Source organism: Pleurodeles waltl, chromosome 9 (assembly GCF_031143425.1).
Source record: "Pleurodeles waltl isolate 20211129_DDA chromosome 9, aPleWal1.hap1.20221129, whole genome shotgun sequence".
NCBI lineage: Eukaryota > Metazoa > Chordata > Amphibia > Caudata > Salamandridae > Pleurodeles > Pleurodeles waltl.
The window spans coordinates 478,167,717-478,181,599 of record NC_090448.1 but is presented as its reverse complement, the minus strand read 5'-3'; the positions used below and the strand labels follow the sequence as shown (position 1 = coordinate 478,181,599).

Below are 13,883 nucleotides of genomic sequence, written 5' to 3'. Positions count from 1 at the left end.
TATATATATACATACATATTTAGGTGTCTGTGTTGGGGGCGTGGCCAAGTAGCCAAAGATGGCGCACGCACAATCCTTTACCTCCGAAGGGGACCACAATTTATCCAGAGTCTCGGAGCCTGGCCTTGGGGCAGCCCGTGAGATTACTGCGGGTGGTGCCCGGGGGGCCTGGCGGGAGAGCGGCAGACCCCATTCCGGGCCTCTACGAGCAAATCCTGACTGTGCCGGATGTGCGGGGCGCCGACGGCCTGACGCGCGTTCCGAAGCCGGGGACTAAAGTGGCAGTGCGCGCCCGCGTGAGGCTGAACTGGGCCACTGGGCGCACTGAGAGAGCTGGAAGCGGCGCCGGCCTGCCAGGATCTGCCGTGGGGGCCCTCAGTGAGGTGGACGTTGTGGGCTGCCTCACCAGCCCGGTACAGAGGAGGAGAACTGGCGGCCTCCCGGCGTACGGCAGTGCTGGGCGGCTGAAGTGTGAGGCGGGGACCAGGGAGCCCGAATGGTGCGGCACTTGGAGGCGCCAAGTCGCGTCATAGTAAACGTGGAGCGAGGAGCTCCGGGGGACACTCCAACACCCCTGAGGTAAAGAGGACTCTGGGGCGTGCCCAGGCGGGGCGCTCCTGAGACCAGAGTGGCGCTGGCGAGACAGTGCCAGCGCAGAGCGGGCGGTCGGGCACGCCACCACCCCGGCCCATACTTCGAGCTGTGCAGTGGCCCCTGGGGGAACATCAAGTGAAGCCAACAGAGGGACATGAGGATCTGGGGTTCACGAAGTGAGGAGGACAACCCCGGCGCACGACTGCCCACGCTGGACGAGAGGGGGTGCAGACGCGCTGGCCTTCTGCCTGACTCTGGCAGACGGACGCGACCAGACGGTGGTATACCTCCCATTTCTGTTGGGCACACAAAAGGACCGGTGGCTGGGGCCACGGCATATCAGTGGACTGGGACAACACCGCCTGGAAGCCGTAACATAGGCTGATCCGGGCTAACGTCAGAGGAGTCAGACAGAGGAGAAGCTGCAATAATAGCCTGCCCGCCACCTCGGCCCCAGCGGTACAGCACCCCATATATTCAATGTCCCGTAAGAACCGGCACAAGAGTAAAACCATGGACAGTACAATGTCCGCCGAACGCAAAGGAAGGGGACCCGCAGGACCCTCCACAATCTAAAGTACAGGACACCTCAGGCAAAATTCTGGATACAATTGAAGATACAAAGACAACGTTTCAGCAGGACATCAATCAAGTCGCAGTTGAAGTAGGACTCCTGAGGGCAGACCACCGAAAATTGGCGGACAGAGTTAAGGAGACGGAGACCACATTGGCGGAAATAGCACTGAAACAAAAAGACCTAATGGCCGCGGTGATGTGTCTCACGGACAGAGTGGCACCCCCGAAGCAGAGAGTGGAAGACGCGGAAGGGAGAAACCGAAGGAACAATGTGCGGGTGGTTGGCCTCCCGGAGGGGGCGGAGGGCACAAATATGGCGGAATTTCTTGAGGAGTGGTTGCGCACAGTCGTGGCACCGGGCCGCCTGACCCCCTTCTACAAACTGTAACGAGCGCACCGAGTGCCCTCGAGGCCCCTTCACCGGGTAGGCCTCTCCGCGTAGTGGTTGCCAGATTACTACACTACAGGGACAGAGACATCCTTCTACAGAGGGCCAGAGAAGCGGGCCCCTTTAAAGTAGCGAACGGAGAGGTGACTCTGTTCCCGGATTTTACATTTGACGTCCAGACCAAGCGAGCCTCATTCTTTGCAGTTAAGAGGGCTCTAAGGGAAGAGGGGATCCAGTACTCGCTTCTCTTTCCGGCCAAGCTGAAAGTGATTCTGGATAGTAAGACTACATTCTTCCAGTCCCCCGAGGAGGCGTGGGAATGGCTGGAGGCCCGTGGGGCCCAACCGGTGCGGCATGCGAGAGAGAGCCTAGCTGGGAGCGGATCCCACCGGGGCCCCGGAAGGCGGCAGAACAGGAACCGCCCCTGCATGGCACCAACTCAGATGCAGAAAGAAATGGGGAAGAAGGCGGCACTGGAGGCAGCAGCCTTCATGAGCAGAGAGGGGTCCCCCCTGGAGGGCTCCGGAGGAGAATCAGGTGACACGGCTGTGTCCTCTGCGGGGGGCTCGGGCTGCTCAACGCGGGCCCCGAGGGTAACCCCGCAGACAACAGATTAACTTGGATAGCTAAGTACATAAGATGGCCCTGAGGTGAGGAGAAGCATGCGATCAATGACGCCCCTCCAAGGACGGCTCCCCCAACCGGATTCTTGTCCATTGCGTCAGACTGGTGAGAACTATAATTAAATTGTTGAATAAGTTGCACTGTTGCACAGTTCTCTGGGCAACCTACTGTTTGAGAAGCGCCCTGGGAGGAGGAGTTGGGTTTCACAATAGGAAGTTCTGATGGTGCTTTGGGAGATGTGGTTTGATTGTATTAGGTATCCGATAAGATCCAGGGGGATACCGGTCACTGGGGGAGGGGGGATTGGAAGACTGTTATTCGTATGATATATCAACATGGCAGAATATAACATCCTAACATGGAGCATACAGGGATGGGGTCACCAGCTAAAAGGCATAGAATTTTGTCCTACTTAAAGAGGAGGTGTATTCAGGAGGTGATGCTACAAGAGACCCACTTAGCAGAAGGAGAAGCAGAGAAGTTGAGACGCAGGTGGAGAGGGCAGGTGTTCGCAACAGAATACTCTGCATATGCCAGGGGGTGCTGATCTGGGTTCGCGTTGGGGTCCCTTTCGAGGTAGTGTCTACTAACATAGATCGCGAGGGCAGGTTTGTGATTGTGGATGGGAAGTTTCACGGCACCCCGATTGTTCTGGGCTGTATCCATGCTCCTAATCAAGATCAGGTCCCCTTCATGATGCGTTTATCGAGTCACCTCACTCACCAGCAGACGGCAGAACTGTTAATCGGGGGAGACTTCAATAGCGTGCTAGACGTAGACCTGGACCGTTCCACTCCACCAATGCCAGGGGCGGTGACATGTAAGGTGGCTAAAAAACTGAGAGAATGGTTGGATTCTTGGGGGCTGGTGGACGCCTGGCGTGAACAGCACCTTACTGACAAAGATTACTCATATTATTCAGGCCTCCACCGTGTGCATACCAGAATAGATAGAGTGTTGTGCACAGCAACCCTGGTGCAAGGAATGACCCTTTCTGAATATCTTGGACGTACCTTGTCTGACCACAACCCCTTACTGCTGACATGGAGGGTGACTGAAGACAGGCCCCCCATCCTGACGTGGAGACTGGCCCCTGCTACCCTAGAAGATCAGGCATATAGAGACGACCTCCGATTATATCTGGCTGACCATATTAAAATTAATAAGGGATCTACCACCTCTAGATCTACGGAATGGGAGACGCTTAAAGTGGCGACAAGAGGTTACAGCCTAGGACAAACAGCCGGGTGAGACGTACACTTGAGCGGGAACTGATTAGTCTAGAGAAGAGAATACATGAGGGGGAACGGAGACAGGGAGAAGATGCACAGAAGCGTGAGGGGTACGACCAGGCACGGAGCGCTCACTCCCAGGTTGAGGAACAACTCCGATGCCACAATATGTAAAAATATTTAGCTTCATTACAATCTGAGGAGGGCAGATCAGGTAGGATGCTGGCGTGGTTGGTGAGGCCAGGAGGGGATAGTGAGCCCATTACGAGCGTGCTTGATAAGGAGGGGGGGCAAAGACATAGGCGGGGCCCTATAAATTACACTTTCAAAGAATACTATACTTATCTGTATAGGAGACCTGCTGAGCTCAGGACAGTTGACCTTGATAGTTTCTTGCAACAGCTTCCTCTGACGACTCTGACGAACGAGGAGTGGGATAGTCTGGGTGGACCGGTGATGGTGGACGAGGTCTGTGATGCCATATCGTAGCTGGCCCCTGGGAAGACACCGGGGACGGACGGCCTCCCTATGGACTTTTATAAACAATATGTGACATTGTTGGCCCCCCAGTTGGTGGAAATGTACACGGAGGCATTACACCGCGGAGTGCTGCCGGACTCGCTTAGGGAGGCACTGGTGGTCCCTCTACCCAAGCTGAAATCAAGGGAGGTGTCGGTGGCTGACTTCCACCCCCTGTCAATGCTGAACGGCGATTTTACAATTCTCAGTAAGATCATGGCCAACCGCTTGCTTTGCTGCATACCCACATTGGTGCACGCAGACCAGAACGGTTTTGTCCCAAACCGCAGTACTTCCTTGAATTTAAGGCGCCTCTTTACAATCCTACATATGCCCAGAGAAGAGAAACCCCCATCGGGAGTATTACTCGCAGTGGACTTCGAGAAAGCCTTCGACTCGGTCAGGTGGGACTACCTGAGGACTGTGATGCTTCGAATGGGCCTGGGAGAGGGATGGGTAAAATGGGTGGACTTATTATACGTGGCCCCCTTGGCAAGGGTGAGGACAGACAGGGATGCCCTCTGTCTCCACTATTTTTAGCCCTGGCCATCGAGCCTCTGGCGGCCCAGATGCGAAGATACAGCGTGGGTAGGGGAGTGGAATGGGGACAGTCTGAGCATGTCATTTCGTTATACGCCGACAATATTCTCATCTATCTTAGGGATGGTGAAACTGGACTCCTCTGGGCTCTGATGAACTTAGAACATTTCGGAACCCTGTCGGGACTGCACCTTAATAGGGGCAAAACATTTGTTTTCCCTGTATTACCGAGCTGTGAACGCCCCGCCTCGTGCCCGGGCGATGTGGTCTGGGCCCCATGTACCTTTAAGTATTTGGGTATACAAGTGTTTCATGATGTGGGGGACCTCCGTGATGGTAACCTTGGTAGGGCACTTCGCTCTCTGCGGGCATCTGTTGGGTTCTGGCGCTCCTTGAAGTTAACTATAATGGCTAGAATTTCATTATCCAAAATGATCATGCTACCCGCCTCCTTTATTACTCTGCTATCTTACCGCTGCTGATCCCCTCGGCGTGGTTCCGCGAATTGAACACCCTGCTCAGGGAACTTATATGGGATGATGGCTGTAGACTCACAGCGCTCTCGACCCTTTGCAGGCCGGCTCACTCGGGATGCCTGGGAGTTACAGATTTTGAAACCTATTACTTGGCATCCCAACTGCAATGGGCCTCCAGGTGGTTCGCCGGAAAGGGACAGTTGGACAGGAGTACCATCAATGAAGAGGTGAGCATAGATCGGATTACAGCACACATGATAAATAGGAGGATGGCTCACCAGGCAGACAGCCGGATGATGAGGGTAGCTGTGACGTGTTGGAAGAGATGCGCGAGACGGGTGGGGGAGGTGGACCCGCCCTACTCCCCTGCACTGCCGCTATCGGCTCTGATGTTAGACGTGGGGGGGAAGAGCCCAGTGGGCACGGGGCTGGGAGCTTGGAAGAAGGCGGGAGTGGAGACAGTCGGAGAACTGTTCCGGGAGGGGGTGCTGAGATCCTTCGCTGACCTAGCGGACAGTGGAGTCCCGCAGGGACAGTTCCTTCTATATCGGAAGTTGACACACACCCTGAGAGAACACTGAGAAATGGTCAATGCGGAACCTGCCACCCATAGGGTATTACACCTCGCATTAACATCTGGGGAGGACGCCCACTTAATTACTAAACTATACCGGGCCCAAAATGAGGACGCATTGGACCCACTGCAACCTCAGAGAGAGAGATGGGAAAGGACATTGAGTAGGGAATTGACGGACACGGAGTGGGGTAGGGTTTTGGCATACCCACAGGTGGCTCCCGAAACACACGACTGAGATATATCCAGTACAATTACATTCACAGGACGTACCTTACCCCACACCGATTGTCACTAATATATGGCGGTGCCCCCAAGACATGCCTCAGATGTGAGGACGTAGATGCTGATTTAGATCACATGATGTGGAGTTGCCCGAACTCCAGCAAGGTTGGGTCGCGGTTCTAGCCGACCTAGGGTGCTTGTTTGAGGTGGATCTGACTCTGGCCCCATCTATACGCTTGCTGGGTCTCAGAACGGGATTCCCACATGGGAAGGTGAAAGGTCGCTTTCTAGACCTGGCCCTGGTCCTCTACAGGAGGTTGATCACGATGGGCTGGAGATCTCCCAGGTGTCCTCCACTGAGTGAGTGAAGACGGGAAGTGGCGAAGTGGGCTAGAGCAGAATTACAAGTCTTGAAGAGTGAAGAAGTGCAAGGCCTCCGTCAGACCCCTATTGCTCCGGTGTGGGAGGAAATACTGACGAACTGGGACCGCATGGTGAGGGGAGGAGGAACAACTACGGAGGAGCCCTCATGAGTAGTAGGTCTGGGAATGGGAAAAGAGGGAAGGGGACGACATTACGCCTGCTGTGGTATAAACCATGGGGGGGGCCAGGGGCCACGCAAGATGTGTGTATGGAGGCGGCAGTGGGACCGGGCCGAGCACATTAGGACGTAGACAGGCCTGATTTAGGTGACCACTTACCCACCAATGAGCGGGGGGAGATTGTGCATAGAACCAGCCCACGCCCAAGTGAAGATGTAAAGAGGTTAACCCCAGCAACTGAAATTACCTGCTCTCACTAGCACCATCACGTTAAAATGTTGTTTAGTATTAGTTAAAGACTGTTATGTAGACATAAAAACAAAAATGGTATTACGGCGCGCACACGGAAGGAATGAATATCCAAGAAGCTTTAACAAGCCTAGTATTGAGAAATCACAACTCTGAAGTATAGACATAAGGAACAATATGATGTAAGCTCTAGTACATGTAACATCTCAATGTGTTTTTAACATTGATGACCGTGAACAGAACGGGAACCTGTTTATGCCATAATTTGATTTGCACTTGTAAGACAGCGAAATGTTAATAAAAATATATTTAAAAAAATATATATTTATATGTCTGTGTTGACACGCAGATATATACACAAATATATATATATATATGTATATACACACACACACATATAGACACACATACATACATTTATACATATATATATATATATATCCCCTGCACTTGTACTGCATAATGAAAGACTGACTTATGGAAGAGTGACTTCCACTGCGCCTCACACCATGCGGATATTTCAATTTGGTACAGTTGGCATCCTGCTCCGTTTGGAGTCCAGTGGGTTTTTTGTCATACTTTTTAATGAAGATAAACACAGCAGGACTGAAACTGTGGTGACTTAAACATTCCTTCAAAAATAAAGGGAACATTGACTCAGGTTGATTTAAATATATGAACTATCAGCATTAAGTGATCTGTGACTTTACATTTGGAATACTGCTGTTTTATCATGTTTCCCTCGCTTATTGAACATTAAGAATCACAAGTTCCAGGATGCCTGTGGGGTTATAAAGTGCGTGTTAATTGAAATGATGTTCACATAGATTGAAACCACCTGAGGAAGACGGATGTTGAAACACGTATTGGTGTCTGGAGGGATGATGTAACGTAACCTGCCAAGAAATGTTATTTGAAAATGAAAAAGGAAACTGAAAAATGAAGCCTTTGGGAGTGTGCAGCGTTATTTTGGTGGACAATATATATATATATATATATATATATATATATATATATATATATATATATATATACACACACAGACCCATACACACATGCATAGATACATACACTTTTATGTGCATTCCCAAACTCAGATGCACCCTGGATATGGGTAGATATTTACTCTGCTTCCAGGATGGGAAAGTGCATGGATCACCCTCAGGATTTGCTCTGAGGACAGTAGGAAAGGCTTTCTCTCCGAGGGAAAATGTCTTCCCTTAGAAGAAGAAAAAGTACACTTGCGCAAGGGGAAACTCTTTCCGATGTATGGACTTCTGCACTAAGTAGATGTAAGTAGAGGGAAGGGCCAGAGGAAGCTGTCACATGACATTGCCAATCACACAACTTAAAACCAGTACCTAGTGCAACTTTCAGATGTATTACTGGGATTGTTTGTGAACAGGAAAAAATATTGAATTTTCACCCATTTGTAAGTGTAGTTCTATGGGTATACTTTTACTACTTTTTCATGAATAGGCCCAATGTCTTGACTGTTATCCACTTACAATTCTTTCTTTAAGAGTGTTAACAAGAAATATGAGACTGTCCTTTAAGCCCAAGATATAATATCTGTCTGCCCTTCAGGCTCCATTCAAGGACAATCCTAACTTTAAATGTTGCAGAAGCAAAGCATAGCCTTTGTGAGCGCGCTCATGAAAGTGACCTGTTTGTTCCTTCAAATCAAAGCTGGATTAACCATTAAGTAAAATAAGCACATGGTTAGGCATCAAGGGAAGGGGGCCACCACAGACATTTTCCATTGCGGGATTTACCATGGACCATATGGTGCAAAACTGCAAAGGGTGCAGCTGAACCAGGTGCCACAAAAGGTGCTCCCATAATAAATGAAAAAATACAAACACATATGCAATGATAACATAGTAATAATAGAGGGAAAGGATATACATTAATCTTGGGAATACAACAAAATTAGAATCTGGTAACTGCCACACGGTGTGAACTTAAAAACACGTGCAGATCTGTATGGATCATTAGCTGACCAACTGTGAACTTCATGAGATGAATTTGAAAGATATGAAGCAGCTACAAAGGAAATTCTACCAGATGTTGATTACAAGGCAGCTCAAACTCACAATGTATCAGAAAGAAGCTATCCAATGACAGAGATGTTGCACCATAAACATATCTGACTGCCAGAGATAAATTTGGTACCACTCCCTTTTACACAATTCTTGAAATATTTGAAACTGAGATAAGAGGAGAGATATACCAAGAAATAGCAGAGAGATTTTCTTTTCTAAGTTATGTGCCACATAAGTCACTTCATCATCTACTGAAATTGAAAAGTATTCCCAGTGCTGTCAAAAGCTGATTGATGCTTACCCAGAGGACATGTACACTAATTTCTCAGCTGAGCTTCAGCAGTTTCACTCGTAGGTTTATCATAGGTTCAGTGCAACACAAAAAGTAAAAACAAGATTCAGTCATGCTGAAATTTATAAAATAATTGTAGAAGACAATATTGAGGGTGCCTTTCCAAATTTAGACATTTGCTTTCGAAAATCTTTAACATTAATGGTCACAAATTGCTCAGCTGAGTGTTCATTTTCTCAGCTGAAGTATATTAAAAATCCCACCAGAACAACTCTGCAACAAGGCAGGCTGGACGCCTTATCTTTACTAAGTATAGAAGCAGATGTGTTAACATTAGTTTTGAGGATCTGATGAAAGGCTTTGCAATTAGAAAAAGTAGGTAGGAGAAAACTTTTCAAATATAAATAAAGTGGAAGTATAGAAAAAATAAACATTATTTTCCATCTTACTGTAAGTTTTGTTTCCTTTCTAAAAATAAAATGTTACTTTATGGTTTATCATTATTTATATTTTGAATTACATATATATGGGGGCACCAAAATATTTTGATTGCTTGGGCCTTTAAAGGTCTTAATCCAGTCCTGCTTCAATTGGACCCCCTCCTCCAAAAAGATGTTTGGAAGACAATAGAAGACCCCTACCTCAAAACGATACCTGCCATTTCAAGTGCTTTACCTCAAATCCTGCTCTTTTTCTTAAGTCATACTGCACTGTTTGGAAAAACTGTTTACTCACCCTGAATAAACAATTTTAACGTAAGTTTGGCTCAAACAAGTCTATAAAATATTTTGCAATTTTCTGAGACCGATTAAATTAAGTTTTCTGAACTCTGGCAAATTCTATTCACTAATGTGTATTGTGTGAAATACTTGACTGTGCGTTTTTTCCACAAGTGCACACATTAAACAATATAAGGGTGCAGCAAAGATGGTACGAAGTATACGCACACTACCAACTTGACTAAAACACTCGTGGTCATGCTCAGAATAATATCAAGCAAAGAAAACAAAATACATTCTACAAAATTGTCTCTGTTAATAAATTATGGGCAATTGGAAAACAATAAATAGCATGGAATAGCTGTTCCCCAGACAAAGAAGCCTCCCTTGCACTTTGGCAAGCTATGGAACTATTTGTAGGAACCCTCACATAAACAGGGCACACGGGCAGGAATTTCACAAGTCTGCCCTAGCTACATGCCAGTCTTCTGTTTGTCACATGCTGTGATTCCGTGCCCTGTAAATGCAGAAAGGAGACTCCCCATTGCCCCTAACTCTGTACATTCCTGTCCAGTTCTCTAGCGTGCAGTATCCCCCCCTTAGGTGCAGAGGTGGAGTTATGCCCCAAAGTGGCATCTGTAGGGAATACATACTTGGCACCTGCACACCACGTCAGAGTCGGTTGACAGCAAATCCACCACTTTTCCTTTGCCCTCGTCACCCCACTGTGCTCCGAGCACCACGGTGACCTTGTTGTCCTGCTGGAGGCGAGGCCTCTTGTATCCCCCGGGGCCAGGACGGTCGTTGGAAGCGCGAGAGCCTGACATGCTGCTTGCTGTGCTGCCGCTATCGTCCACTCGACTGCTCTGGTGAACTGTGAGCTCTCAGTGCCTCTGCACCGATGGACCAGAAATAAAGCCAGCCCGGGGGCTGAATGTCACGTGGGGGAAGGGAGGGGAGAGAGGAGTCTCGCAGTGTGACAGAAACACTCCAGGGCCTAAAGTCGCGTCAGCCGTGTGGCAGAGAACATGCACTCGAGGAGGGGCAGAGGCAGAGTGGGGGCAAGCTGGCCAACAGGTTCATGCCGCTTGCTGGGCACAGTGAGCCATAATGTCAAGGAGACAGCTCTTAATTTGTAAATAAAAATGTGTCGGTACCCAAAGCCATCCTCCTAAACACGCGCCTGCTGCAATTAAATGCGCGAACACGGAATACTGAGGCAGGTAATCATGAAGCCATCTCGGGCCTCTTCAATCCATTTAAAGCAGCTCCCTGCCCCTTCCGCTCACTCTTGTAGCTTTCTGCTTTCTCTCATTGTGACGCTTTTTCGTTTTTCTCTTCGTCCGTCTTTCCCATATGTGTCTTTTGCTCACAGTAAATGCCTGAGTCAGAAGACTAAGCGCCGGCCCTCAAAAATAACTGCCGGTGCTTAGCACCGAGAACAACAAGCACAAATTAAGCACTGCAAGGAGATGTCATGTGACATATGAAGTTCTGATTCTACCTCAGTCCCACATACCATTCAAAAACATTGCCCGGCGCCCTGACGTGGCTGGTTCTGCCATCCTTACTGACTCTGCCACAAAAGTAGAGCCAATTCAGAGGCCCTGGGCTTCAAGACCGATGGATCACGAACTGCGCCTCAAAAAATACCGGGGCATATTTATACTCTGTTTGCGCCGGAATTGCGTCGTTTTTTTTGACGCAATTCCGACGCAAAACGAACTCCATATTTATACTTTGGCGTTAGACGCGTCTAGCACCAAAGTCCATGGAGTTTGCGTCATTTTTTAGCGTGGACACCTACTTTGCGTTAATGATATGCAAGGTAGGCGTTTCTGTCTAAAAAATTGACTCCGAGGCATGTGCACCGTATTTACACTCCTGGGCAAAATTCACGCCGGGTCAAAAAAAATGACGTACGGCCGCTTTTGCGCCGTTATTTAGCGCCTGGTCAGGGCAGGCGTTAAGGGACCTGTGGGCTCAGAAGGAGCCCAGAGGTGCCCTCCCAAGCCCCCAGGGACACCCCCTGCCACCCTTGCCCACCCCAGGAGGACACCCAAGGCTGGAGGGACCCATCCTAGGGACATTAAGGTAAGTTCAGGTAAGTTTAAAAAAAAAAAAATTGTGGCATAGGGGGGCCTGATTTGTGCCCCCCTACATGCCACTATGCCCAATGACCATGCCCAGGGGACAGAAGTCCCCTGGGCATGGCCATTGGGCAAGGGGGCATGACTCCTGTCTTTGCTAAGACAGGAGTCATTTCAATGGGGGTTGGGAGTCGAAAAAAATGGCGCAAATCGGGTTGAGGCGAAAAATTTGCCTCATCCTGACTTGCCCCATTTTTTGGCGCCCAAGCTCCATATCCCCCTACGCCGGCGCTGCCTGGTGTACGTCGTTTTTTTTCACGCACACCAGGCAACGCCGGCTAACGTCATTGAATAAATACGGCGCCCGCATGGTGCTTCAGAATGGCGTTAGCCGGCGCAAATTTTTTTGACGCAAAACTGCGTTAGCGCAGTTTTGGGGCAAAAAGTATAAATATATCCCACCGTCTTTCCAGGGCACTGCCGATAAGAAATCTTAGGCCGGTTTGTTTTAAAACGTTACAAATTGTGGACAGCTTCACACTACTAGATGTTAGAATGACTTTAAAACAGCGTCAGGCATGGCTCTCAGAGTAGCTCTTTCAGTCCAGTTTTTTGCTTGCATTGTGGGATTTGGGACATGTTTATTCCATTATAAAAACCAGGACTGCAAGTGTCCAGATTCAAAGAAAGGGCCAGTTTTACAAGGCCCTAGCGCACCATAGTCGTCACTTTCGGTGACGCTCCGGTGGCTTTATTCACTGCACCATATTTACAACGTGGCGTTAAGCCACTATTTGTGGCTTAACGCCTTCTTGTAAATATGGGCCCCTCCGACGCAGTTTTCTGGCGTGCAATGGGTGTTGCTGTGGGTGTTCCACCACAACACCCATTGCTTTTGACGCTGCCCCAGATTTATGATAAATTGTAAATCTGTTGCAGCGCCAAATACTAATGCCACCCTGGGGGTGGCATTAGCATGGTGCAATGAGGAGGAATACTTATATTCCTCCTTGTTTTTGCTTTTTCCATGTGTGCTGCATAGGAAGAGCAAAATGCCATGGATGGTTGTTTATGTGCAGGGAGTTATCCCTCCCTGCACATCAACAATCATTCCAAAATTCTGCAGCACACATACAAGTGCCAAATCGTCATTGTAGATTGTTTATGTGCAGGAAGGGACACCTTCCTGCACATAAACAATCACACCCCTCAATGCAGACACCCTTGCACTATGGTGCCTTGGCGCTGGCAGTTAAATTTAGTGCCGGCACAGCGGGGAGCGCAGGGGTGCTCAGTATTTTTGTAAATACGGTGCATCCCTGCATTTCAAAAGTGGTGCATTACGGTGCTGCTATATTTGGCGCAGCACCACGCTCCATCACTTTTTTAGAAATCTGGTCCAAAATTCCTTAAATGGGTGAGGTACGCAAGCATGGAAGTGGGAAACCAGCGCTTTTAAATAGAGCTTATACCTTTTGTGCTTTTAAAATTGTGGGCACCCAAATGAACAAGTGCAACTGGCATTAGTTACGTCCTCTGCCTGCATTTATGTCAACATGCAATGGGAAAGAATTAAGAGCCCCCTTGCCATATATCGCCACATTAGTGTATTCTTTTTTACGCTAATGTGGCCATATCATGGCAAAAATGCTGCACCATATTTAGAAAGTAGCACAGTGCATGCATTGCACCTCTCTGTAACCTGGTGCACCACATAATGCCTGCACCAGGCTTTATGTACGCAACGGGGGCGTTCCCCCATTAGGGGGGCGGAAAAAATGGAGCAAAGAAATCTAAAAGATTTCTTTGCGCCATTTTGTGCAGCAGTTTTAATGCCTGTTCAGAGCAGGTGTTAAAAGGGGGCACACCAGTGGTTACAATGGGCCCATATGTACTGTTCAGAGTTAGCACCAACATTTTGGTGCTTACCCTGAACAGTACATTGAGCGTCAGAGATTTTGACAATATTGCCCCCTACCCTGCCCCATGGGCTATAATGGTGTAAAGTCCAAAGAAACTGTGTATTAAGCACCTTTCAAACGAAACCTACTTCAGCCTTGAATAAAAGATTGTCGGTTCTTATACGGCTCTGTATTTTCAATAAAATGATGACGTTAACTGTACAGACGGAGGTCTGCTAACCAAGTCTAAACCTCCTATTCAATCAACAAGAGCAACTATAATGAAATGCTCAAAAT

General features: G+C 48.6%; 1 protein-coding gene across 1 annotated transcript in view; it reads right to left on the bottom strand.

The window, feature by feature from the left end:
* ADSS1 (adenylosuccinate synthase 1) overlaps window positions 1–10,500 on the bottom strand; it is a 438,091-nt gene extending 427,591 nt beyond the window's left edge. The window contains exon 1 of the mRNA XM_069207315.1: window positions 10,249–10,500. Within this exon, the coding sequence (XP_069063416.1) occupies window positions 10,249–10,422 (174 nt within the window). The 5' untranslated portion in view covers window positions 10,423–10,500. The remainder of the gene's footprint in view (window positions 1–10,248) is intronic.
* Between the last annotated feature and the right edge of the window lie 3,383 nt (window positions 10,501–13,883).